General features: G+C 31.8%; 1 protein-coding gene across 5 annotated transcripts in view; it reads left to right on the top strand.

The window, feature by feature from the left end:
* The window catches only part of Mmp1 (Matrix metalloproteinase 1), a 158575-nt gene that overhangs the window by 89006 nt on the left and 42391 nt on the right, over nt 1–27178 (top strand). For all 5 annotated transcript variants that reach the window (XM_075379313.1, XM_075379314.1, XM_075379309.1 and 2 more), the window contains 6 exons: nt 14342–14471; nt 14717–14824; nt 17790–17936; nt 23510–23668; nt 24306–24454; nt 25788–25953. In XM_075379313.1, the coding sequence (XP_075235428.1) occupies nt 14342–14471; nt 14717–14824; nt 17790–17936; nt 23510–23668; nt 24306–24454; nt 25788–25953 (859 nt within the window). The remainder of the gene's footprint in view (nt 1–14341; nt 14472–14716; nt 14825–17789; nt 17937–23509; nt 23669–24305; nt 24455–25787; nt 25954–27178) is intronic.

Here is a 27178-nt window from a genome sequence, read left to right on the forward strand (position 1 = left end):
TAATAATAGTAACTACGGTAACTAAAGTGCACACACCTTTCACAAAGAAAAATTCATAATTTATTTCTTTGCCATAGTGGCAGAAATATAATAATAAAGTAAAAGATTAATCTTTCTTTTCTTTAATGAATATATAATTTACAAATTCATCCTCCTTGCAGGCGAAGAGATAATGAGTATTTTTAATATTCAACGGAGCTAGGGCTTCGGTCGATCGCTTAAAACCTCCCCTGGGATAACATGACTTTATCCTGCAAATTTGAAAGTAAGCGCTCTATCGGTTCTCGCGTGATGCTATAACAAACAAACAATCAGACAAAATTTATATATATATATATATATATATTTTCAAATAACCGTGATCTGTTAGATTGAGAGTTTACCTGGATGCATGCAAAAGTTAGCCTTCAACCTACTAACAAATACCCTGTTTGAATTTTGAAAATCGAACAATTTTTTGCAGATATATTATAAGAGTACCGCATTGCAACTCCCAAAACAGCGCCCCAGGGGCACTCCGTTTGTTACCAGGTGATGGTGATGATCGGTCTAGCCTCCCACAAGGTGTTCGCATTCCTCACCACTAGCCTCACACGCAGTCCCCTCGAAAAGCTATTTTTAAATAAAATTTTTTTTAATTTATTTTATATAACGGAAATTTAATTCTATTATTTTTGTAATATTATTCATTCGAATCATTCAGTTCAAACCCAACTCACACAGTGATAAAGACTCACAGTTCATTAATTCAGTTCATTAAAGTAAATCTCCACTACTATATATATACTTATATATTATATATATTATATTTACTAAATAGTACATATATATATATATATATATATATATATATATTTAGAGATGAAATTTATCTAAAAACCTTCTCAGTTATGCCAAGAAACATGGGTAAAAATGTGGTTGTTATTAGTCGAGTAATTTTTTGTTTATCCCGAACAAACAAAAACCCTCTTCCTCTTTATATAGTAGTATAAATTTTTAGTTTCCGAGATATAGCAAATAAGGTTAATAATTTCATAAGTATTTATGAAATACTTTATTTCATAAGTCGATGTTTTGACACCGCCTTAGTTCTAAATTGCAAAAAAATAGTGTAGAACGCAAATCTATATGTATAGATATGTGTGCGCCTATGTTGAGACGTGTGTGTGTGTGTGTGTGTGTGTGTGTGCGCGCCAAAACATCAGATTTGTGTGCCTTTTACAGAGGTTGTAGATATTGTTCGATCCTCTATCTCCAATCTTCCTTTCTTTTTACTGTTTAGCCTTCGGTAATTACCGTTCAGATAATACTTCAGAGTATGAATGATAATGATATATATGAATGTAAATGAAGTGTACAATCTCAGTTCGACCACTCCTGAGATGTGTGGTTAATTGAAACCCAACCACCAAAGAACACCGGTATCCACGATCTAGTATTCAAATCCGTGTAAAAATAACTGACTTTACTAGGACTTGAACGCTGGAACTCTCGACTTCCAAATCAGCTGATTTCGGAAGTCGTGTTCACCACTAGACCAACCCGGTATGTTACATAGGTGATATCTAGTCCTATGTTCATTCACTGGCGGTAAAATAAATACAATTTCTTTCTGGAAAGCAACTCTAGTATCAGTTGCATCTAAGACGGTTTACGTGCGCAGAGCCATTAAAATATTGGAACTATGGACGCTTTGCGTTGTAAATATATTCAGTAAAATAATTATATTTATAGAAATATTTATAAAATTAACACACAGTAAATGGGACTGTTTATTAAAAATTACGTACTCCACAGATAACCAAGTTTATAAATGATGAGTAATTGTAACAGCTATCACTGATGATGCTAATTACTGTTTATCGTAATTATATTTTTTTGTTAATAACTTGTTCATAAATTGTTTGTATTTAATATTAAAAAATGAAATTAATTTATCATTTTCACGTAATATTAAATAATAATTGTGTCATAACATTACAAAAAAAAAAACGTGTAGTAAGAATTTGATTTATTGTTGTGTTTGTGAGAATGATTCTTGTTCATTCTCTCTCTTTATTGATAGCTTGTGTCACTTTTCACTCCCGCTCTTCTCTCTCTATATATATATATATATATCATTAAATGTTTTTTTATAGTAGATTAAAAATTAAAAAAAAAAACGAAATTTTTATTCTAATTATATTTGTATTTAATCGTTTATCATATTCCATATTTTTTTATATGGTATCGAAAAACGCTAATAAATAATAATACTGTAAAATTTTTGCTAAATTAATATTTAAAAAGGGAAAGAAATTATACGATATAAACTGTAATACTATCCAGAAAATAACGTCATGAGCTCTCTTTTTTTTCCTGTTTAGCCTCCGGTAACTACCATTTAGATAATTCTTCAGAGGATGAATGAGGATGATATGTATGAGTGTAAATGAAGTGTAGTTTTGTATAGTCTCAGTTCAACCATTCCTTAGATGTGTGGTTAATTGAAACCCGACCACCAAAGAACACCGGTATCCACGATCTAGTATTCAAATCCGTGTAAAAATATCTGGCTTTACTAGGACTTGAACGCTGTAACTCTCGACTTCCAAATCAGCTGATTTGGGAAGACGCGTTAACCACTAGACCAATCCGGTGGGTTAACGTCAAGAGCTATCGTTTACGTAGCGAACGCCTAACCCAGTAACACGAATTTGAATAATAGATCGTGGATACCGGCGTTTTTTGGTGGTTGGGTTTCAATTAACCACGCATCTCAGCATTGGTCGAACTGAGAATGTACAAGACTACACTTCATTTACATATCATCCTCTGAAGAATTATCTTAACGGTAGTTACCGGAGGCTAAACAGTAAAAGAGAGAGAGAGTAAAAATAGGAACAATATTTTCTTGATTGATAATCGCTTCGGTCAAATGGGATGATTCAGCCTCCGGTTGGAATTTTAGCTAAAGTCAAAGTAAGAAAAAGGTGGAGTATTGATACATAGAGCTGCAAAGAAATGCAAGAAATTCGTGTTTTTTCAAACAGGATGATTAACAGTAAGAATTTTATAACTTAAAAACTAATTATCAGAATAATTTATACAGTAAAGAAAACGAAATAATATTTCTGCCAAAAATATATATCAAAAGGATTGATTTTCCGTCGCTAGTAGAAATGTATTAGAAAATAATTACAACTGTGGGCTGTTCTGACCGAGGTTTTAGAACGATTAACTTTATCGTTTGAACAAATTCTGAGACAGTTCCTTTCTGCTTTATAGCACACACCTATTTGTACGATATATACAATACATCGATCCACATAATGTATTATTATGAACCGATGAGGAAAAAATTAATTATTTATTTTATTTATTGTTAAGATATTTTTTTGAGCGATATCAAATTTACAAAGCGAGTTACAATCTGATAGAGGCAAAAGGTATAATCAAGACTTTAATATGATTAAATTTAGCCTAAAAATAACTTTCAAAGAAATTATTTCTGAGTAAAAAAGACTCAATTGTTGTTATATGAATCAATTCGTACCGTCAGTTGGATTTAAAAATTAAATTTTAACAGAATTTATTTTTAATTTTACTCTTATTTTCTCGAATAATTTATTCACAATTTTCAGAAAAAAACACATTTTTTTTAAAAACTTGTTGGTGTGTTTTTTACTAGAATTTTATAGATTTTATCGAAATTCTTACATGAAGAAATTAATAAAAAGATTTTATTTTATTCGCTGATAGTATCAGTAAACGGAAAGCAGTTACTGTCGATCAGTATGTTATAAAATTATTATATATTAAACGAATTACTTTCAAATTAATAAAATATTTCTTTAACTCCTTCAAATCGGTGGACTATTCCGTAGCACCGGTGTTACTTGCGACTATCTTAAAAGGTAACGAACCCCTTTAGTACGAGGGATATCTCTAAAGTAAATTTCTCTGGGAAATTTCTCTCATTAAGGTTGGCAAACGCCAACGTTGGCCGCGCTAGTAATGTATAAACCGCATTGTTATCTGTAAGTTGTCGCGTTGTAGTATCTTTGATTACTTGTGAGTTATTACGTTATAAAATGAATAGGAAAATCGATGTTGTCGCCGACTGTGAATTACATGGAGTCATAGGTTTTTTAAACCATCAGAATGTTAAGCCGGCTGAAATTCATAGGCAGTCGGTTTCTGTGTACCGTGATAATGTAATGAATGAAAGAAACGTCTGAAAATGGTGTGAAAGGTTTAGAAATAACAGAATTAATGTGCATGATGAAGACGTTCGGGGAGGCCCTCGATAATCACCAAGGACTTGTTGAAACGCGTCGATGATGAAATTGGAAAAGATCGTCGTTCAACGATTTCCGACCTGACCCTTCTTTTTCGTGATGTTTCAACAGTTGTTAGCGGTCGAATTCTTCATGACCATTTAGGGTTCAGAAAGGTTTGTGCACGTTGGGTACCGCACGTCTTAACGGAACGTCACAAAAAAATGCGAATGAGATTTGATATTTTTGATGTGCTACACAGAAAAAGGTGATGAGTTCCTTAATTCAATCGTTACTGGCGATGAAACATGGATTTTATATTACAGTCGAGAGAGAAAACGGCAGTCAAATGTGAATGGTGTCATCCTCAATCACCAACCAAACCGAAAAAGGTCAAGCCACCGCCATTTGGACACAAACTGATGGCCACAGTCTTTTGGGACCGGTTTTGCACACTGGTGATTGATTTCATGCCACGTGGAAAGACATAAATGCAGAAGCCTAGTGCGAAACTCTACATAAGTTACGGCGCGCCATTTAAAATCGGTGACGTTGGCGGTTGACCGACGGGGTCGTCCTGCTGCACCTCCATATGTTGCGAGTCCGATACGTGATTTACTGAGAACATTTGGGTGCGAAATTTACGATCACCCACCATATATAGGACTTAGCTCCTTCTGATTACCATTTGTCTGGGAAATTGAAAGAATTTTTGAACAGTAAAGCGATTCGCGGGTTACGATGAACTTAAAAATACTGTTAATTAGTGTCTAAATGGACTGGCGGCAGAAGAATACGACGAAGGTATATTGAAGCCGGTGTATCGCAACGATAAATGTCTTAATTCATGTGGCGATTATATAGAGAAGTATTATAAGGTATGTAGTTTCACAGGAATAAAAAATATTTGTAGTTTTCAGAATAAATTTTTTTTTACAATGAAATGGTCTTTACTTTAGAGATAACTTCTAGTATGTAATCAAATAATACACGATCTACATGTTTTTATCAAATTTCATATCCTTTTGAAATTTTGATTTTTCTTGTTATTTTTATATAAAATTTTCACGTTGGGATTAATGTATTTTTATATTCTATTTGTACGAAGTTATTTTCAAAATAACATCTGTCATCGTTTATATTCTCTATACGATTTTCTTCTAATTACGCATCTGATCTGTCCGAAGTAGTATTTAGTTAATTTAAAATCGTTCGTAAACTACTGGTTTTTTTTATCGCGTACGTTTTGTTAGATAACATTGTTGAAAGCGACACAAATATTTAAATGAAACAATATATTTAATACTTTCATACTTACACGGTAACCTAACCTACGTTTTTAAGATGGCTGTTATTCATTACTATAATCGCTACCGAATACGCACTAAGGAAGATTCCCATAATTAGCTCTGTAAAGCTTTTGAAAGAAAACGTTTTATTAATTTGAGCAAAGATACGATCAATAATATTGAATTATTTAAAATTATCATCACATTTAATCGTGTTGCGCGTTACATTTGGAAAAAAAGGATTGTATCTGTAGGTGAACCTTTTCCTTGTGAAGTTATTTTGTACGTTCACAAGTAAAAAGATGGATAAATTACCTTCAGTTCAAATTCGAGTAACTAAATCTATTTGTTAATATTTACGTGTACCATCCCTGCGAAAACTTCGTAAATATGCTAATTATGTATAATTTTGGAATCGTCTGAAAAAAAAAAAACATTAATAGATACGCTGCGGGATAATGCTATCAGATTTTTTTCCCAGGTGGAGCATGACATTTACCCATCGTGATGAACGCGTCTTCGCAAATCAGCTGATTTTTAAGTCGAGAGTTCCAACGTTCAAATCCTAGTAAAGACAGTTACTTTTATACGGATTTGAATACTAGATCGTGGATATCGGTGTTCTTTGGTGATTCGGTTTCAATTAACCAAAAATCTCGGAAATGGTCGACGTGAGACTGTACTAGATATATATACTGTACTTATACATATCATCCTCTGAAGTAATACCTCGCGGTGATTCCCGGAGGCTAAACAGGAAAAAAAGGAACATGAAATCACCATTTAAACTCATTCGTATCGATTATTAATCGATCATTTAAAATTAAAATAAATAATTTGTGTACAAATTTAACGATAAAAATAGAAATTGGTTAATTTTTATTTTTTAACTTGAAGGAAAATATCAGCAAAAAATGAAAGAGAAGAAAACAGTAATTTTTTGATACGGATGTCACATCATTAGCCTTTTAATTACTGCCGGTCTTTAATTTTTATCAAAATTTAATCGACAGAAATCGTTCAATATTTTATTTGTACAGTTGCTTTTTTCGTAATTGTTTATTAGTTAACAATTAATTGCTTTGTGATAATACATTCAGACGATAAGAAAAGAAGGTTAACCTAATTTATTTTAGGCAATTGTTTGTTACTAAGCCTCCGTTACATTTTATTTCAGAATAATATCTTAACAGGGTCACGCATGACGGATATTTTTTAAAAATATTGTACAAATAATCGCCAACAAAAAGCTTTTTAAAACCGTAATATACATATCTTTTATGAGATTTTTGTATAGGAGTAGAATTTACTTACGTGAAAACTAAACTGAATCATTTAAAAAGTCGTACAAATGATTTCATCCGATTACTAATGTGATGGATGACGTCATCATGAAGTAGGGAATACAATATAATTCATTCATACACGGACTGTACTAAGTTATGTTATGTTAGTCCACCGTGAAAACCGGTTTGGTGTTAATGTCCTTATGTGTTTTAAATCGGTGCTACTTCCCACTTTAAATACAACGAATCGCTTATATATTTTACAAACGTTGTAAATTTATTTCCATTTTTTTCCTTTGTAATAATTAAAATGACATACTCAATCGTTTACGATGTGGGTTTAGAATGACTAAACTTAAGAATTTGTGATTCAAACGGTTATCGATCATTCCGGAAGTATCCAGAGATATACTTTTGTTTTTTATTAATTCCGGACCTATCGGCAGCTTTATTTTCCTGTTTAGCCTCCAGAATCACCGTAAGGTATTACTTCAGAGGATGGGTTTTCTTGGCATTTCTCCCACCACCATCCCATACGGTTGCCCTAAAGCATAAAACCGAATGTTTGTGCCACAAACGGCTACTGAGCCTCGAACAGTTTAGCGATCATTATCCTAAATAGCTCCTAGAGGTTACCTAACAGCGTGAGCGGACTAAACGCGGTGCCATATACCACCGGCTTACGTGTCCCAACCGCTCCCTTGTAATATATTTGCTAAAATGGGTAGGCGCAGGGTAGGGGTCCCCGTCAACTACTAAAAATATATATGATATCCATAAATTAAAATTTATTTCGTCGAAACAGCAATTCGTTGCCACGCCTAGGTTGCTGAGTGCCAGCAAGTATCTGTCCATCATATTAAAGCGCATGGAGCCTTAATTGGCCGGTGGTCAGCCATGTATATATCTAGATTAGCTTCCCACAGCAGTGCGGTAGGAGACTTTTCCCTTAGGTAAACTACTGATGTCGGTTGAACAAAGCAACCGCATCAAGAAACTTTCACACGGTCCGACAATGCGGCTCTCACCGCTTGTGAGTGACCAATTTTCCCCTTGACTTCTAAGTTCCAGGGTGACCCGGGTCTCTGCCTCCCCCCCCCCCCCTAAGAGCAGGGCAGACAAACGTCAGGTGTTCATTTTACTGGACATCCCGTAGACGCACTTCAGCTGCCAGGCGGAACCGAAACAGATATTGGTTTAAATTAACATGGTACTTCAGAGGATGATAAGTACGAATGTAAATTAAGTGTAGTAGTCTTGTACGGTCCCAGGTCGACCGTTCCTGAGACGTATGATTAATTGAAACCCGGCCGTCAAAGAACATCGGTAGACACGATTTAATATTCAAATCCGCGTAAAAGTAACCGCTTTTACTAGGATTTGAACCTTAAATCAGCTGATTTGCGAAGAACGGTTCATCACTTGACCGACCCGGTGGGTTATTGTCGGCAGCTGCTATAGCTCATTATATCCGTAGATAATTAGAGCCAGGATTTGTTGCTAGTTTGTTAATCATAACCTAATGACAGAATAGTAATTGTCTTTAGAAATAGATAAATTCCGATTCAATTCAAACTATGTTAAAAATAGGTTCCGTAACTTGAGTATTCACGAAATTACGTACGTTCACGAAAATTACCCCGAGAATAATAAGCATTTCGTATCTGAATTAATGCATAAAACGAGCAGATAATTAGATTCCGTTTGGCTTTTTCACTGAGACGATTACTGTAGTGTCGCCTGACGATTTGCTAAGTCGTACACGATGCTGAGCCGGAGAAGCGACATCTCTGCTTTCATCACAGGGATATGATTTATAATAAATGTCATTACTCTTAAAGTTTTACTCGTACGTATACTAAAATCATTTAAAAGAATATTAGGAATGATAGTGTAAAACAATAAATTAATTTACCCGTTTTGTATGTAGATATCGACTCGACTCAATAGAGGGAATAATCTTAATGCAATGAGGATTATTTCCTTTTTTCGTTTTCAGTAAATAAAAGATGTAATCAGCGTAAAAATTTTGGCCGGTTGTTTTTTTTTTTTTTTTTTTAATTTTGTTCACCATTAGCTTTAGATATTAGCTATTACATATAGATAAAGAATATTTTATCTTCTAACTTTCCTTAGGTTTTATTCGTTTCCGTTTGTTATCTATAATACGAACCGAATGACTAATTAAGCTTATTCGATCGTTTGGTTTTATTAATTTTATTGCCGTTGTCAATGAACTTAATTTGTTTCTTAAATTCCTGCATCCTTGTATAAATAAATAATAAAGAAACAGGGATAAATTAAATTCACATCTTACTCTTTTCTGAAATTACAAGTTGCTATTTTCATCTTCCATTCTTATTACAATTATACGATTCTAATAACTTTTTTTTTCTCTTTATTTCAATCCGACTTTTTCATTGTACTTGTACATATTATTTTATCGGTATTTTATAATCCTAACTATAATTTTTTTTTTTTAAATTAATCTGATAGCCGAAATATAGTCGTCATCCTTGCATTTATAATCTTCCTGAAATCAAACTGGTTTCCGTATGTTACACCTTATTTTACACGTATTATTAGCATATGTAAAAACAATAATAGTTTAAAAAATTATTCGATTACCTCGTAACAACTTAGAAAAACAATTATATACAAGATGAGCATCAACAGCATTAATCATATTTTTAATTCTCTGTTTTATTTTATTAAGTAGAAAATTATTCATACTTACTAGTAATTTGCAATACAGTAGTAGCTTTTTATTAAATATATTTTCCACAAGGAATTTATAAACTAAGATAGAAAATTGTAGATAATTAAAAGAGAAAAAAACTATTTACTGATCATATCAAAATTCTTTTAATAAATTTTTGTTTACTTAGTCATGAGATTTTCTGAGAAATTTCATTCTATTTGATTACTATTACTATTTTATTATTTATGAAGAATTTATTTGAATGAATCGTAAAATGAAAACGAAAAAATTTATAAATCGTGAAAAATCGAATAATTTTAAATTAAATTTTCCTTTTACCTTATTTATGGGAGAAAAAATTCAAAGAAAAGACATTATAATTATAATCAATTTTTTTCATATTATTCGAGTTACATCAATGTTATTATGTTGTTTTAATAAGATACGAATAAATAATTTAATGATGTCATGGTTTTTAACTTTAATGAAAAAAGTAAATGAAATAATGACTCACGGTTAAATAATTCTTGTCCTTAGCAATTTTGTTTTTTTATTTAATAACTAGATTTAATTGACTTTATTACTTTTTTTGTTTTATACATAAAAAAATATACGAGTACGGTATGTACAAATTTATTAAGGTTAAGTAATATTTATAACAGAATGTACTTTATTAACCAATAATGAATTATAGTTTATCTTGTGGTAAGAATAGATAGCGTTGAGGTATTTGGCGCAAACTTTAAGGCGGGAAATATTTAATTTCAATATCTTAAATGGACTTCGACTTCCAAGGTCATTAGCCCTCGTCACATTATTTAAAAAAAGAATAAAATCACCAGCAGGATCTTCAGATATAAAAGTGTATAGGACCCTAACAATTTAATAAAACATAAATAAACGTTACGTAGACACTTAAAAAAATAATATCACACTTACAGGATGTAAAGGGCCCTGATATTTACATAAAACACCAAAATTAAAATAAAACGTTAAACACACAGTAAAAAAAAAAATCAACTATACTAAAAACGTTGGACAATAACGTGCAAATTTGAGAACTATATGTTCGGGTGTAAAATGCGTTCAAAGTGAGAATGCTATGCGAAGGGGGAAATGTCAAAAGAATGAAACGGGCCTCCTTTTGTGATTGTAGGTGATTTCTGTAGTTTTGGATGTGAGACCACCTCAGGAGAGGTGGTCTCGACTTCAAAGCCTCCTTTGGGGGTTCCAAAGCCTTCTTAACAAAATTCATTTATCAGACTATGTAGCTGAACCACAACCTCAAGTTTGCCTTCTTTTTTTTCCTGTTCTGTTGAGCTTTTAGTTTTACTTGCTTTATTTCCTGGTGTCTGTAACTTATATATAGTTCGTAGCTTCTATTCGAGAGAAATTTCATTATATTATTCGATTATTCTCTGTATCATTGTAACGAACGTTGAAGCAAAGTTACCGAGGATCTAATCTTCATCAACACTTGCGGTAGAAACAGAGTCGCTGCCTGAACACTTGTTGTTGCTTTAGATGTACGGCTGATTATTAGCTTCAAAATAGCTGACCTTCTAACAACTTTTAACTTTTAACTTCCTGAACAACTACTTTATCTTTGTAAATAGAACATTTTCTTGATCGGCATAAATAATGTCATTTGTATCATTTTCAGTATTTCCAGTATATTGACGCATACTGGAAGATCAAGTAAAATGCCGAATAGCACAAGCTAAACGAGCCTTCAGTAAGAAATATAATTTGTTTACATCAAAAATTAATTTAAATGTCAGGAAAAGATTTTTGAAAGTGTATGTTTGGAGCGTCGCTTTATATGGCAGTGAAACTTGGACGATCGGAGTATCTGAGAAGAAAAGAGTAGAAGCTTTTGAAATGCGATGCTATAGGAGAATGTTAAAAATCATATGGCTGGATAAAGTGACAAATGAAGAGGTATTGCGGCAAATAGATGAAGAAAGAAGCATTTGGAAAAATGTAGTTAAAAGAAGAGACAGACTTATAGGCCACATACTAAGGCATCCTGGAATAGTCGCTTTAATATTGGAAGGACAGGTAGAAGGAAAAAATTGTGTAGGCAGGCCACGTTTGGAGTATGTAAAACAAATTGTTAGGGATGTAGGATGTAGAGGGTATACTGAAATGAAATGACTAGCACTAGATAGGGAATCTTGGAGAGCTGCATCAAACCAGTCAAATGACTGAAGACAATAAAAAAAATGGAAGATCCTTGCGCGGTTCCCCTTTATGAGTCTCTCTACCACACACGCATATTTGCGGTCTTTCTCATCGAACCGTGGTTTGACCAAATCGCTGACACTTTAAGCTCCGCAAGGATGTTGCGGCTTCAAAGCTCGCACATCTAGACGATGTACACCAGGGCGCACATTCTCTCCGGCAAGGAAGGTTTATTAAAGGTGAAGACATGAGAAACAGAAGGTAATACTGACTGGATGACATTAGTCGTCTTGACGTAAAGACCGTTGAAAGCATTTCGCTTTCTGTTACCGGGCCTCCAGCAATTACTTATTTCAGTAGCGATAAGAAAAGGGTTTACCTCGCGAAAATACCACCTTCCTTCGTGATCACAAGGTATTTAGGTGATGGTGAACTGTTCTTGAAGACAGTTCTTTGCAAACTCCTCAACCGATCGAATTCTTACTGATATTTGACTATTTTTTCGTTTCGCCTCCGGCGACACGGCTAATTCTAAATGAGGGTGAACCCTCTGCCACGACAGATTGTTCAACTTTCACGATCAATAACCCGTTCTGTAGCAAGGCTAGCCGCCGGGGTACAGTCCCACTCCAGAGGTAACGACCCGATGTCCTTCGCGTTACTTCGGTGGAACCGGTATATGTCCTGACAAAGAGCGGCTGCGCCATCTGCACTGACTCCAGCTCCCTACACGTCGAAGCCTTCAGGGTTCCCCTGCACCGACATGCATGGGCACCTTACTACATGCTTGCTAACACAAGGGGGCATGTGGGCAACGGAATGCAGATGTAACTGTTTGTTCTAAGGCAATAAATTTTAATAAAAAATCCGAAAGATAATCGGTAATTCATAAAAAAAATATAAAAGAATAATCTAACAAAACGCAGTGATATCCAAAAAAAAATTACAATCAAATTGTAAACCGTACGGTAAGTCTTGCAGATATCATTTCTTTCACTCAAAAGACAAAAATCTCTGTAACATAAATAAAACGATACTGATACCAAAAAAGGTAAGCACTACATTTCTGTTACCAAAATTTGTTATTAATTTAGAATTTTCTTTTAAAAAAATACATGTTAAATATATGTAATAGACAATAGATATTCAATAATAGATAATAAACAAGGTTTAAGCATTCCATATAATAAGCACAAAAAAATCAAAATTTGTTACAAAACTCTTACCGGCCCGATTTAATTTATATGTAATACAACATATCTCGTTTACAGAAATAATAAAATTCTTATGATTATTCGTTGTTTAATACATGAAATCGGGCCTGTAAGAGTTTTGTAACAATTTGTTTTTCTTATTTGGAACACTTAAACATTGCTTATTTATTATCTATTACTGAATATCTATTGTCTATTACATTTTTTTTTTGTCCAGTCATTTGACTGGTTTGATGCAGCTCTCCAAGATTGCCTATCTAGTGCTAGTCGTTTCATTTCAGTATACTCTCTACATCCTACATCCCTAACAATTTGTTTTACATATTCCAAACGTGGCCTGCCTACACAATTTTTCCCTTCTACCTGTCCTTCCAATATTAAAGCGACTATTCCAGGTTGTCTTAATATGAGGCCTATAAGTCTGTTTCTTCTTTTAGCTATATTTTTCCAAATGCTTCTTTCTTCATCTATTTGCCGCAATACCTCTTCATTTGTCACTTTATCCGCCCGTCTGACTTTTAACATTCTCTTATAGCACCGCATTTCAAAAGCTTCTAATCTTTTCTTCTCAGATACTCCGATCGTCCAAGTTTCACTTCCATATAAAGCGACACTCCAAACATATACTTTCAAAAATCTTTTCCTGACATTTAAAGTAATTTTTGATGTAAACAAATTATATTTCTTACTGAAGGCTCGTTTAGCTTGTGCTATTCGGCATTTTATATCGCTCCTGCTTCGTCCATCTTTAGTAATTCTACTTCCCAAATAACAAAATTCTTCTACCTCCATAATCTTTTCTCCTCCTATTTTCACATTCAGTGGTCCATCTTTGTTATTTCTACTACACTTCATTACTTTTGTTTTGTTCTTGTTTATTTTCACTATTACATATATTAAACATGTATTTTTTTTTAAGAAAATTCTAAATTAATAACAAATTTTGTTAATAGAAATGTAGCGTCTTACCTTTTTTTGATATCTGTATCGTTTTATTAAAAACAGTATTATTTATATTACAGAAATTTTTGTTTTTTGACCGGAAGAAATGATATTTGCGACACTCTTACCGTACGGTTTACAATTTCATTGTAATTTTCTGGATAATATTACAGGATGATTTTATTAAGCTCGGTTTAAGAAAGAAACATCCAACTGTCGAGTCTGTATAGCGGTTCTATAATATATTTCTAGCAGTCATCGCTCTTCAAACACGGAAGTTCGTTCTACAGGTTTTCGTACATTTCTTTCGTTCATCTAATCGATACCGCAAACGGGAACCGATTACTTATAAATTTCAGTCGAAGTTTTCATATTTTAAAATTTATTTCGAGGTAATTTTAAGAATTATATATTTTTTTAATTAACTTTGTAGGTACGATTATTTTAAAACTATTTTTTTTTTCAGATGTACCTGTCACAATTTGGTTATATTAACCCAGCGTACACAAATCCTCAGTCTGGTCATTTAATGACAGAAGATATGATGACAAAAGCTATAGAAGAATTTCAGTCGTTTGCTGGATTAAATGTTTCTGGTAAAAAAAAATCATATCTTTTTTAAGTTTAGTAAAAAAAAAAAATGTTATTTAAATTTAGATAAAATGTTAGGCCGTTAGAATTTAGAAAGAAAGAGCACTTAATGATTCATCGTAAAGGTATTTTTTGTAATTTATATCAGTATAATACTAAATTTTTTTTTTGCGGTATAACTAAATAATAAAGTAGTAAAAAATATTTATTGTTATTTTTTAATTATTTTTATTTTTTTGTTATATTACAGGTCATTTAGATAATCAGACACTGTTTATGATGAATTTACCTAGATGCGGTGTCAGAGATAAAGTCGGATACGCTACCGATTCAAGAAGTAAAAGATATGCTTTACAAGGTAAATATTTAACGTAAAACTACGCATCTTCTTTTTCTTTATATTTTTGAAATGAATGTGTGTATTATTTAGTAAAGAAATCATTTTTTTAAGTGTATTTTTCACTAACGATTAGCGATTTAAAACTAGTAGATTAGCGATAGAAAAACACAGAAAAACCTGCACGACAGTCAAACATTATTTTATTTATAACGAACAGAAACCGGAAATAAAACAATGCTCAAGCAATCACCGCATTTCCGGATGCTAGCACCGAAGTAGTAATGGAATTGTATTGTATACGTTCCCATTTGTTGTATTAAAATGTAGTTTGATACATAGTATTTTAACAGACAATTTATTATTATTAATAAATATTATTATTACCCGTAAATATCAGGGGGTTTTTTTATTATCAAAATAGAATTTAAAAAAATAATGAAACGTTAGAATATTTTTTCCAAAGATATCGGTGACTTTACAGCTAACACGATGTATTCTTATCCTATTTAGCAACATATAAAAGCTATTAAAAGCTACGTAGGCGTGTTGTTAACTCAACATTTGGTATGTATGATGATGCTAACATGAAGACGTTCTTTAATTATTCAGATAATATTTTAGAAGTTTCTCGGTCGGCAAATTATGTCAGCTGTCGCTCCTTTCGGAATTTTTGACAACTACTTTTAACTAACTTGTTATTTTCATCGAACGAACAGTTCGTTATTGAATTCAATATATATATGTGCGAACACTTTTTGTTTCGGATTTTAATTTTGATCTCGGATTCGGATTACCTAACCTAAGCATCGTTAGAGGATTACAAACGTACAAGAATGGCCGCTAATTGAGGTGAACTATCGTGTTCACCTCAAAATGGCCTCCAAAATTAAAATGTATATTCATTACATGGTGTAAGATATCAATTCGGTTCAAACACACTAATGTAAAAATGCATAATATATATAAATACTAGCAGACTCGGCAATGCTTCGCTATTGTTAGATTTGAGTATATATATAGATCAAATTAACACAATTGAAAGTTTAATAAAACATTAACAAAATGAACATTACGGAACTTCACAAGATTTAACCTTTCCCTTTTACCCTTTACCCTTTTCCCTTCCCCCTTTTTCCTTTTCCCATTTTCATTTTTACCACGGATATTTGAAGAAATTCATCGGGAAACCATTGAGTGTTTCTTGTACGCAGTTGAAAACAGATCTCCTGCTTCAGTTATACCTGTAATAATTGAAAGTATTGCATTTGGATCACTATAATGATCCGGTTACCGGCGTACACACCAATACAGTGATGTGGGGGTAGCTAAATCAAGTTTAAGGCGCCGTTTAGGTAATCGTTCACAGATGCTGGATAGTTATCTGTATGAATTTATGCGGCGTAAACGACTTCCAGCAGGAGCAAACCCGTTTGAGACAATCCTTCAGGATATAGCTGGTTATTGGCCAACTGAATATTCTGTGCTTGGTAAGTTTTATTTATTTTTAATTTTTCTTTCGGAAAAGTCTTACTACCGGTTTCATGTATATTTTCTATTTTAGTTACACCTCTTGTTGAGGTGTTATTATTTTATCGTTTAAAATGTCATTTATTTTATACAAACATTAGGATAATTATAAATTAATAAGTAATGATCGACTTAAAATTATTATAATATATACAACTAGCAACATTTTCGCGACTTCACCCGCGCTTTATGGTTAATCGGGTTTCCCGTCATGGTCAGGAGATGTTCGCTTTGCTCGTTCATCCCGTCTAGCCAGAGGCTCTGCCCCCTGGAACTATTTGGGTTCATTAAACTCATGCTTGTGAGAATAATAATAAATAAAAATTAAAGTCTGTTCAATTTATTAAAATTATCAGTGTATTGTAATTCAGTTTGATCAGAACAAGACCCGAAACTTTGATCTGAAGAACGTCGGTTTCAAAATAGTCGGCCCCATCTTAAAAATAGGAATTATAGCCGGTTACCCGTTCTTCGTACGGGTAAAAATAAATTTTTTCCGTTCTTAGCGATACCGACAAACACCATTAGTAAGTGACCGTACTTCGTTTCTCATTTTTTTAAATAAAAAATTTGTTTTTTTTATGTTTTTAGTCAAGAATCCGGGGGCAGGTGCATCCAGTAACCCATCGGGTTGTTCTAGTGGTTAACGCGTCTTCCCAAATCAGCTGATTTGGAAAGTCGAGAGTTACAGCGTTCAAGTCCTAGTAAAGCCAGTTATTTTTACACGGATTTGAATACTAGATCGTGGATACCGGTGTTCTTTGGCGGTTGGGTTTCAATTAACCACACATCTCAGGATTGGTCGAACTGAGAATGTACAAGACTACACTTCATTTACACTCATACATATCATCCTCATTCATCCTCTGAAGTATTATCTAAATGGTAGTTTTACCGGAGGCTAAACAGGAAAAAGAAACGTGCAGCCAGTCGCGTCGCATATGCACCTCTTAAAAAATCGGAATTCAAAAAATCCGAAAATAGTTTTTAAATATTTATTTGAAGAGTATTCGCAAGCCCAAATCTAATGAATATATCGCTTTAGTATATAAGCGGGGAAAATTAGTAATCATTGTTCAAAATTATTTACCTTTCTTCACCTCTTTCAAGGACGATTTTCTAAAAATCTAGAAATGGTTTTTAGACATTTACATGAAAATTACACATCAAAAATCGAGTTGATATCTTCATTTGTTACCGAAAAATTAAAAAATTATTAAATTTCATTATTACTTCATTTTAACTCTTTGCACTCGGAATTTAAGAAAATCCTTTCTTAATGTGAAGCAGGATATGTATAGAATTATTTTCATCAACTTATCTTCTGGGCGTTGATGAATCAGTCAACTGTCCAGGACAGCTTGCTTTATTGGTACAGACGAGAATAACTTTTAAAGCAAAATACTTCTAAAAAGGTTTTTCATGTAACATTTTCCGATTTTTTTTTTATTTTCAGGAAGCAGGTGGCGTGTTAAAGATTTAACTTATAAAGTTTCAAGGTATCCGGCTTCTTTAAGAAAGAGTGAAGTCGACGACGAAGTCAAAAAGGCATTCTCAGTTTGGTCCAGTGTTACTCCACTGACGTTTACAAAAAAATCATCTGGTATGTTGCGTTGATATTTGAAATAATAATTTTTTTAAGTTAACGTGTTTTCTTTTTTTACTTCTTTGTATGAAGTAAAGGAAGTATTGTGATCACGAAAAATTTCGGTTTCCTGATTTCAACGGAAATATCTATTTTGACCATCCCTGATTCCATTTTGACTAGTTTTGGCGTGACGTCTGTACGTACGTATGTATCACGCAAAACACAAAAACGATTAGCCGTAGGATTTTGAAAGTTTGGAAATAAGGACTGTTGTAACATCTAACTGTGCACCTCCCCTTTTGGTTGCAATCGATTGAACAAAATGTTTCCAAAAAAGCTCAAAATCCCAAAAATTTTGATTTTGGGCTTTTTCTTAACTGCAGTAATAAGCCTTCATTGAGAGCTTTTCAACGATATGTATCATAGGTGGTACTTATTTTCATCGGTTTCAGAGTTATAGACAAATAAAATTTTAATTAATGAAATATTTGGATCTTACAAGGGAAAGACACATCGGTTCGAATCAGACTTTATATCGTTTTTTTTTAACTTTTTTCTTTAATTTAAATATATTGATTTATTAATCAAATTATTAACCTCACGTTATAAAAAAAAAATTATGATTAATAATATAATTCAATAACAAAAAAAAAAATTAAAAAATATGAGAAGTTTTTGATGAAATAAAATTTTTGATGTACTTTTAATTTAAAAAAAAGAAGTGAAATGTAATTTGATAGGTGTACAAGGAAGTGATGTGTTGCCTACATCAGATTTTTTATAGACTTGTGCCTTAATTTGATTGATTACACTGATCAACAATGATTTTGTTAAATCCTGATTTGAAATATGAAATCAGGATTCTTCTATCACGCTTAGTTTTTTCTACCATTCTTATTTTCAGGTAGTATCATGCATGAACTCCATATGCGTAGCATTTTGTGAACTTATTTTATTATATTATCTACACATTTTCTTGGAAAAAAAAAACAGCTGTAGTTTTCCATTGCTTTCAGCTGCGCAGTACTCAGAGGACTGAGTGATGTTGATATGGCCGTTTAAGTCATTGTGACTCACACCCCTAACAACTACTGAAAGAGCTGCTGCCCTCTTTCAAGAATCATTCCTTAGTCTGGCTCTCAACAGATACCTCTCCAATATGGTTGCACTTTCGGTCCAGCTACTCTGTATCCCTGAGCACTCAAGCCCCCTCACCAACTGCAAGGTCTCATGATTCATAGAGGAGGTTATATTATCTATCAATTAAATAGCTTTTGTTTATTTATTATAGACCTTTAATCATTGTCACATTAATTTATTAGGCATTAGTCATCATGTTTATTATTTACACACTAATTAAATTCAACAGGAATGTGACTCATTCTTACTATTTTAATTTTGCTATAAACATATCATCCCGGGTTGGGGGTATGCATGGGACATACCGGGACCCAAAGTAGGTAGGACGAGAAGGGCAGCTTTTCTGGAGAGGGGCACTTTGGCATCCAGAACGGAGCTCGAGGTGCCTCTTTGAACCGGAAGAGACTTCAATGGGAGGTCCCATATGGGAACCTGAGACAGGTGTGGGAAGTCTACACCACAACACATGGGCGCGACCAAGGCAGTGTCTTTTAGGAGATTACCGGTTGCCCCCGTAGAGTTTAAAAAAGGATTGGGAAAAACATATCCAGAAATATTTTTAATTCTCATTCAAGTGTGAGTTCTCATGTGTAAAAAATTCAGTTTTAGGATTTTGGGTGTAAATTAGGTGATCAGGACAGAACTTGGGCTCCTCATATTTGCTGTGCGTCTTGTATAATATTGTTGACCGGTTGGCTAAATGGATCTCGTCACATGCCACTTGCAATTCCAATGGTTTGAAGAGAACCGAAGGGTCACACTGCAGACTGTTATTTTTGTGTAATAAACATATCTGGAATAACAGCTAAAACTAGACTTACTGTTAAATACCCTGATATTCCCTCTGCCATACAGCCAGTGCCAAGGGCTTCCAACACTAGTATCATCAGAAACATGGAACTTAGATGAAAATGTCGAATCTTGTGCTTACTTATCAGGTGCTGATTTATTACATGAAGAAAGAGAAACAAACTTTTTAGAAATTAGATATACTGTACCCCATTTAATTAATCAGTCAGAATAAAATGATCTGGTTCGTGATCTAAATTTATCAAAGAATCAAGCAGAAATATTGCTATCAAAACTGAAAGAATGGCATCTTTTACAATCAAACACTAAATAACTGCTTTCCGTGACAATCAGAATTTGAACATTTCTTCTCTCGGTACGAAGAGTTAGTATACTGTAATGATATGGACTCTTTACTGGAAGCTTTGGAACATATGTACCATCTTGACGAATGGCGATTTTTTATTGACTTGTCGGCTACATTTTTTGAAAGCTATTCTACTTCACATTGGAAATAAATACCCATCAATACAATTAGCATAGGCTGTTCACATGAAGGAGTCTTATGAACAGCAGGATTCAGTATGAGAGATATTTATGGTATATTTTTGGAGATCTAAAAATAATAGCGCTTTAACTTGGACTGCAACTTGGATACACTAAGTTCTGTTGCTTATTGTGCGACTGGGGCAGCAGGTGTAGGAAAAACCATTACATAAAAGAGCAGTGGGCCAAAGAGGTACTGACTGTAGGAGAGAAGAATGTTGTCAGGTATTAGTAAAACCAGAAAAGGTTTATCTTCTGCCACTACACATTAAGCTAGATTTATTCAGAAATTTTGTTAAAGAGATAGATCGTAATGGTGCAAGGTTTCAGTTTCTAAAAAACAAATTCCCTAACATAAGGGATGCTAAAATAAAGGAAGGTGTATTTGTTGGACCACAAATAAAACTAATAAGTGATGCGGCGTTTGAAGATTGTTCGAATGACTTGGGTTGATGCATAGAAATCATTTCAAATTGTGATAAACAACTTCCTTGGAAACCATAAGGCCAATAACTACAGAGAACTTGTGAGTGAACTCCTTCACAATTACAAAAAACTTGGATGTAACATGTCACTCAAAATCCATTTCTTATATTAACATTTGGATTTTTTCCCTAACAACCTTGGCGCTATCAGTGATGAACATCGAGAATGCTTTCACCAGAAGATATCTACAATGGAAACACAATACCATGAAAAATGGAACCCAAAAATGTTAGATGACTACTGTTGGAATCTAAGAAGGGATCTACCTACCATAGAAAATTTAATAAAAAATAGATTTTAGGTGGATACAAAATTCATGTAATGTGTTGTCATATTACGTTTACCATACATTTTTTGTTTCAAAAGAAATTTCAATTACAATAAAAATGAGCTCTATAGAAAAAATCCATTAATATATTTGAAATCAGCATAAAAAATACTATAAGAAATAGCCATTCACTCTCATTTAACAAAAAATTTAATTTTGTTGCCCAATGTTATTTAATTTATCTTATATTATTAACATTCAATTATTTGTTATAATCTTTAGAATATTTCTTTGTTTATGAAGTAATCCCGATCAGTTGAGAAACGCTTTTTCTATGAAAGAAATATTTTTTTTCTAATACAGAAATAAGAAAAGCAAATAATTTAGTATTCAATCCACTATGTATAAATTTAAATATCTTATCATTATTCAGGTTCATCTTTTTGGCCTTAAGAACAGCCTTAACAGCTTTGAATTTTAGTCGAGTGGGATGAAACTTGGTGAAGTGACGACACAACAGGTTATTAATGGTTATTGTTATTAAGAAGTTGTTTCCAGTTTCAAGCTCATAAAGACTACCTATTGATTTATCAGTTTTAATGTATTTTATACTTGCTTGCCTTTTGTTAAAGAATAACTTGAAAAACTGTTGAAATCATGTAAACTCTCCATGTCATGTAAACTCTTCACGTAAAGATATATGTTACATTAAATGTTTTATTAGTATGACATTTATTAATTATTTTTGGTATGTATAAAACAAAGATAATTTATTCCCAAAAGATTAATAATACTATTATCAGAAACAAAATCATAATGCATGTGCTGTGTTTTAGATTTTTCTCGTATAAACCAAAATTAATTAATCTCATAAAATAATCAGTATTGTTAGGAATGCTAGACTGTAGATTAGCTATGTACTGTCTGACCAAAACTCAGTGTTATTATTTTCTTTTTATTTACTTTGAGTGATGCTATGTGCCACCAGGAAACTATCTATATTCCCATATTTTCTCCTTCTTCTCAGTAAATTTCTAGACTGTGAAATGTGGATTGTCTTTTTTATGTTTATATTAAAGATTTAAGGTGAATATCTTTGTCTTTGCCTCTTCTACCAGTGATCAAGTACTGTTACCCTTGTTTCAGTTATCTTTTACTTCTCATTATCTGGACGTATACAAACCGACATTTCTGTCTATTACCGCAATCTTTCTGATTTTCATAATTGCTGTAATAGATTTGCATCACGTAATAATTTTTACATTAATTATTTGGTCTGACTGTTATATAAAACAGATCCTCTTTGCATATACTGCCTGAAAGCCTTCTGATATTCATAACTTCAGTGACCTATGAGAACCGATCAAAACAGTTTTGCCATTGCCATTTTTTTGTATGTTACTTTTTAATTTCCAAGATGTTACTTACTGAGATGTTGCTCATGTTGCAGGACGATTGTTTAAAAGCGATGTGGCTTACCTTTGTTACATTAGATTTAATCATTGGCGATAAAATCAAAATTTATTATATTAATTCTTGGATTACAGGAAATGCATGTTTGAGAAAAATAATCTTTCTTATATGGTGTTAAAGTGCAATTTTGAAAATTAAGTCGTGCTATTATAATAAAACCTGTTACTTATGTTACTTAAAAACTATAAATTCAAGTATATTTTTTGGTATTTATCCGATAGCTTAAATAATAAAATAATAAAGTTTTACTATCTTTTCTAAATTTACATCAAACAAATCTGCAACTCTTATGGACTTCTACTTTACGAGTCTGCAAGATAGGTACCTCATTCTTCTAGTAATACATGGATTTACTCTTTCAGCTGTTTTATCATAGGCCTTCACTCACTAAGGAAAATAATGTTAAATATTTTCCCACAGTATCTATTTGGAATATATACTCTGTGTTGATATAATTTTTAATTTATCAGACAAGAAATTCCTTCATTTTGCTTGGCTGAACAAACTGAATGAAAGTCTTTTACAAAATTGTTGAAATATCTACAAGTACTTTTCTACTATATAAATATGAGGTGTGGCAAATTGATATATAGTGATTGCGTACTGGCTCCTAGATCAGCTGTTCTCAAGTTCAGTTTTTGGCAAAGGTCAAGCACTTTTTCACCTACCATTTATCTACTTTACCCTCCTTATTAGAATACAAATGTAGGAGATCTGAGATTGTTATACTAAGATAAAAGTAAACTAGTTTACAATATTTTTTTTTTTTTTTTAGAGGCGATGAATTAAGATTGAAAAATTAATCTTTTTAGGTCTCTTTAAAACCTGAATTCTTATGTATCTACTCACATTATTTAAATATTTCTCATAAAATAATCTCTTATAGGTCCAGTTCATATTGAAATAAGATTTGAAAGAGGGGAACATGGTGATGGTGATCCATTTGATGGTCCTGGTGGAACACTTGCTCATGCATTCTTCCCTGTTTATGGCGGAGATGCTCATTTTGATGATGCTGAAAAATGGACTGTGAATACACCAAGAGGTATGTTTCATAAATAACTTTTTAATTATATAATTGAAATTTACTGTAAAATCTACTTCTATAGATATTTTTCCTTGGATAAACGAATCTTTAAACATTACTTTATCCAAGGATCACCAAAATGTGTTGGCTGATTAGAAATCAACAACAATGCTAGCAAAAGATAATATCAAGTAACCGTTAGTATTAAATCAAAATTGGTTTGGCCAGGCCTCAAAATATCACAAAAAAGGTTAGTTCTAACACGTACACCACTCCAACACATTCCAAAATTATTAATACATAACTTTTGTAATCCTAAATACCAGTAAAATCCATCATGACCGGTAAAAAAAGGTTAAAATCAGCTTGGTGATTTTTTTTTTCATAGGATCTGCTAGTATGTTGGGTATTGGGCTTGTTGCCAATGCTCCTAGAGATATTCGAATACAGGTATTGTGTATGCAGTTTAATTAGTTTTTAATCTTTTCCTTTGTAGAATTGTATAATACTTTTTCATAGATAATAGACAGAAACATCATTGCAACATTTTTTATACTCTTGATGTTCTTATTTGTGGTGTTTTATCATAAACGTATGCATATATTTACATTCATATTAATATTACAAACAATTTTGTTTGTTTTTTCTTGTACAGGAACAAATCTTTTCCAAGTTGCTGCTCATGAATTTGGTCACTCGCTTGGTTTATCACATTCTGATGTTAGATCGGCACTCATGGCACCATTCTATAGAGGTTATGAACAATATTTTACATTAGATGATGATGATGTAGAAGCTATACAGGTAAATGTTTATTTAGTAAATTTATTTTCATTAATTTTTTTAATATCTGATATAATTAGATTTTGTTTTAACTGACAATCAAAATTAATAAAAATATTTAATGGATATCTGTAAGTAGAAAATTAAAGAAATATAAATATTCATATAAAATTAATCTTAAACCGGTTGAAATTAAATAATTGGTGAAAGCATTTAGACGTATAATTAGGCCTAGTAAAGATTGATTGATCTCTAGCTTCAGGGATCATACATGATCTAGGTAATCCTAGCATACAGCCATTATCAATCCTACTAGTGCTCCCTTCTGTATAATTCCACTATGCTCTCTCTCCCTCTCCACCTTACTAATATATCAATCGTTAATCAACAGCATTTTCAGTATCACGTATCACAGGGGATACCCATTAAATACTTCACTCTTTCACACTATAACTCATCGTTAAACTTAATCTTTGTCTTTTAAGACCATTCTCCTTCCACTGTACAGCATAGCAAAATACTGTACTGCATGCATTTCTGTATATTATTAAATACTGAATTTGTGTTACAATTATCTTACTTTTTACAGTTATCTCCTGCTAGATGTAACTCAAAAGTTAAATAATTCTTTTAAAGGATTGATTATTAAACCTTTTTTAAATTTCAGTCACAAAGAAGTAATTCACCTCTAACTTTTTTTTTAATGCGCTACAATATATTTCCAAATTTAGGTTTATTAGTTTTACTTTGATACTTTGTTACATCTGTTGTCTTAAGTAAACAACTATGTTCATTATTTATTGATCTGTTTATGTTCTAATCAAATTTTGTCATGCCGTCAAAAAGAAAGTCATTTACCACAAGAGTTAAAAAGATGACAATAATTTGTAAAATTAAGTATAAAGTGAACAAGGTCTACTGTTTCACAGAACTATTAATATTTTTATCATATAGGTAAAAAAATTCTGCAACTTCTGGCGGGCTGTGTTCTATTTTATTGCTTAATTGTTTATTATCTATCTTTCTTACATTTCAATACCTTTGCTTTGCTTTAGTTTACTTTGAGTTTTTTATTCCTTAGAATGAAATCTATACCGATTAGAATTTCCAAAGAGTATAATAACATTCAGATGTTTGTTTCTCCCATCTCAAAGTTATTTTTTTAGTTCCTTTTTTTGTTTCCGCTAAATAAATGTGATTAATTATTATTATCTTAAATTAAATTTATAATAACTAACTTTTCAAAGTTTCTGCCATTATTAATAATTATTCATAACAGTAATTTGTTTTTCATTTGTTTTTCTTTTAGTAATGCATTCTAGTATTATTTTTTATCTTCTTTTGTTTATTTAAGGCATTATATGGAAAGAAAAAAGATCTCACAGATAGCGCCGGTGAGGGTTCTGACAAACGACCAACAAATGAAGATGCACCAACCGAGGAGGATGGTGAACTTTGTACTGATGCGACAATCGATGCTATCTTTAATTCTGCTGAAGGAGTTACTTATGCATTTAAAGGTTTACATATTTATATATATTACGTATATTCTCTCTTTTTAAACAATGTTAAAATAAGTAATTTTTTAATACCCTTTTTTATACTCTAAAAAGTTGTTTTTTGATGATTCTTGCGCTTAAAGAAATATAATTTTATTTCCCTCTTATATGTGTTGTAAAATAAAATGAAATTTACAATAAAAATCAGTTGAAAAACCCATAATAATAATAATAGTAATAATAATAATAATAATAATAATAATAATAATAATAATAATAATAATAATTTAATAAATAAATAATAAAAATAGAAAATATTATACTGTTAAACATCCAAATAATTCAGTTTGCAAAATAACATATATTTTTAATAAAAATAAATACACTATTGAGTTAGAATGTAAAAATAACTATTAAACAATTGTTACAAGATAGTTTCAAACATTATAATATATTTAACCTTGTGTATTTAAAAATTAATTGCAATGATTGTAATTAAGTTATATTGTTAAAATAACCAGATCATTTACAAAGATTTTCAGAGCATTATAATTAAATAACAAAAAAGTCAATTACATATTTTCCAGTGTAACAGAACATCAAATTGTGAATAAGTGTATCATTTCAAACCCAGAAAATAGTATGGAATTAAAAAAATAATGTCAAATAAATAACTTGGTAGAAAAATAATCTGTACATAAATATTAATATAAAATTTAATTAATAATAATATAAATATTAATTTGAGTTTATTGATAAAAAAACAAAGGGGATTTCAGAATGATATATTTTTACTGGCATATAGATAAGACTGAACATTCTTTAACCTACTATGTTAGATAAAAGAATTTTAAAATGTTATACTGTTACATACAGCTACCTTTGTATGTGTATTTTATTTTAATATTTTATGTATGCTGTAGGTGTGTTTGAATTTTCATCAAATTCTATTGCTAAATATCTTATTGTTTCTAATTATATCTTAAAGCAGCGTTTCTCAACCTGGGGGTCGTGGTGAATGAAAGAGGGGTCTCAAAATTAGCCTGCAACTTTACATATAAACAATAAAGAAATAATAATTTTATGAAAAAAAATCATTTATTATAACACATTTTACTTACATTTATAAGTAAACATGTAAAGAAAATCAATTAATGAGATGGATGCGTTTGTGTTTCATTTAAGTTTCTCCAAACGTAGATCTATGTTAAAAACACACAAAAGCAAATTGTTTTCAAGTGGTAAA

The sequence above is a fragment of the Lycorma delicatula genome, chromosome 12 (genome assembly GCF_047948215.1).
Source record: "Lycorma delicatula isolate Av1 chromosome 12, ASM4794821v1, whole genome shotgun sequence".
Lineage (NCBI taxonomy): Eukaryota > Metazoa > Arthropoda > Insecta > Hemiptera > Fulgoridae > Lycorma > Lycorma delicatula.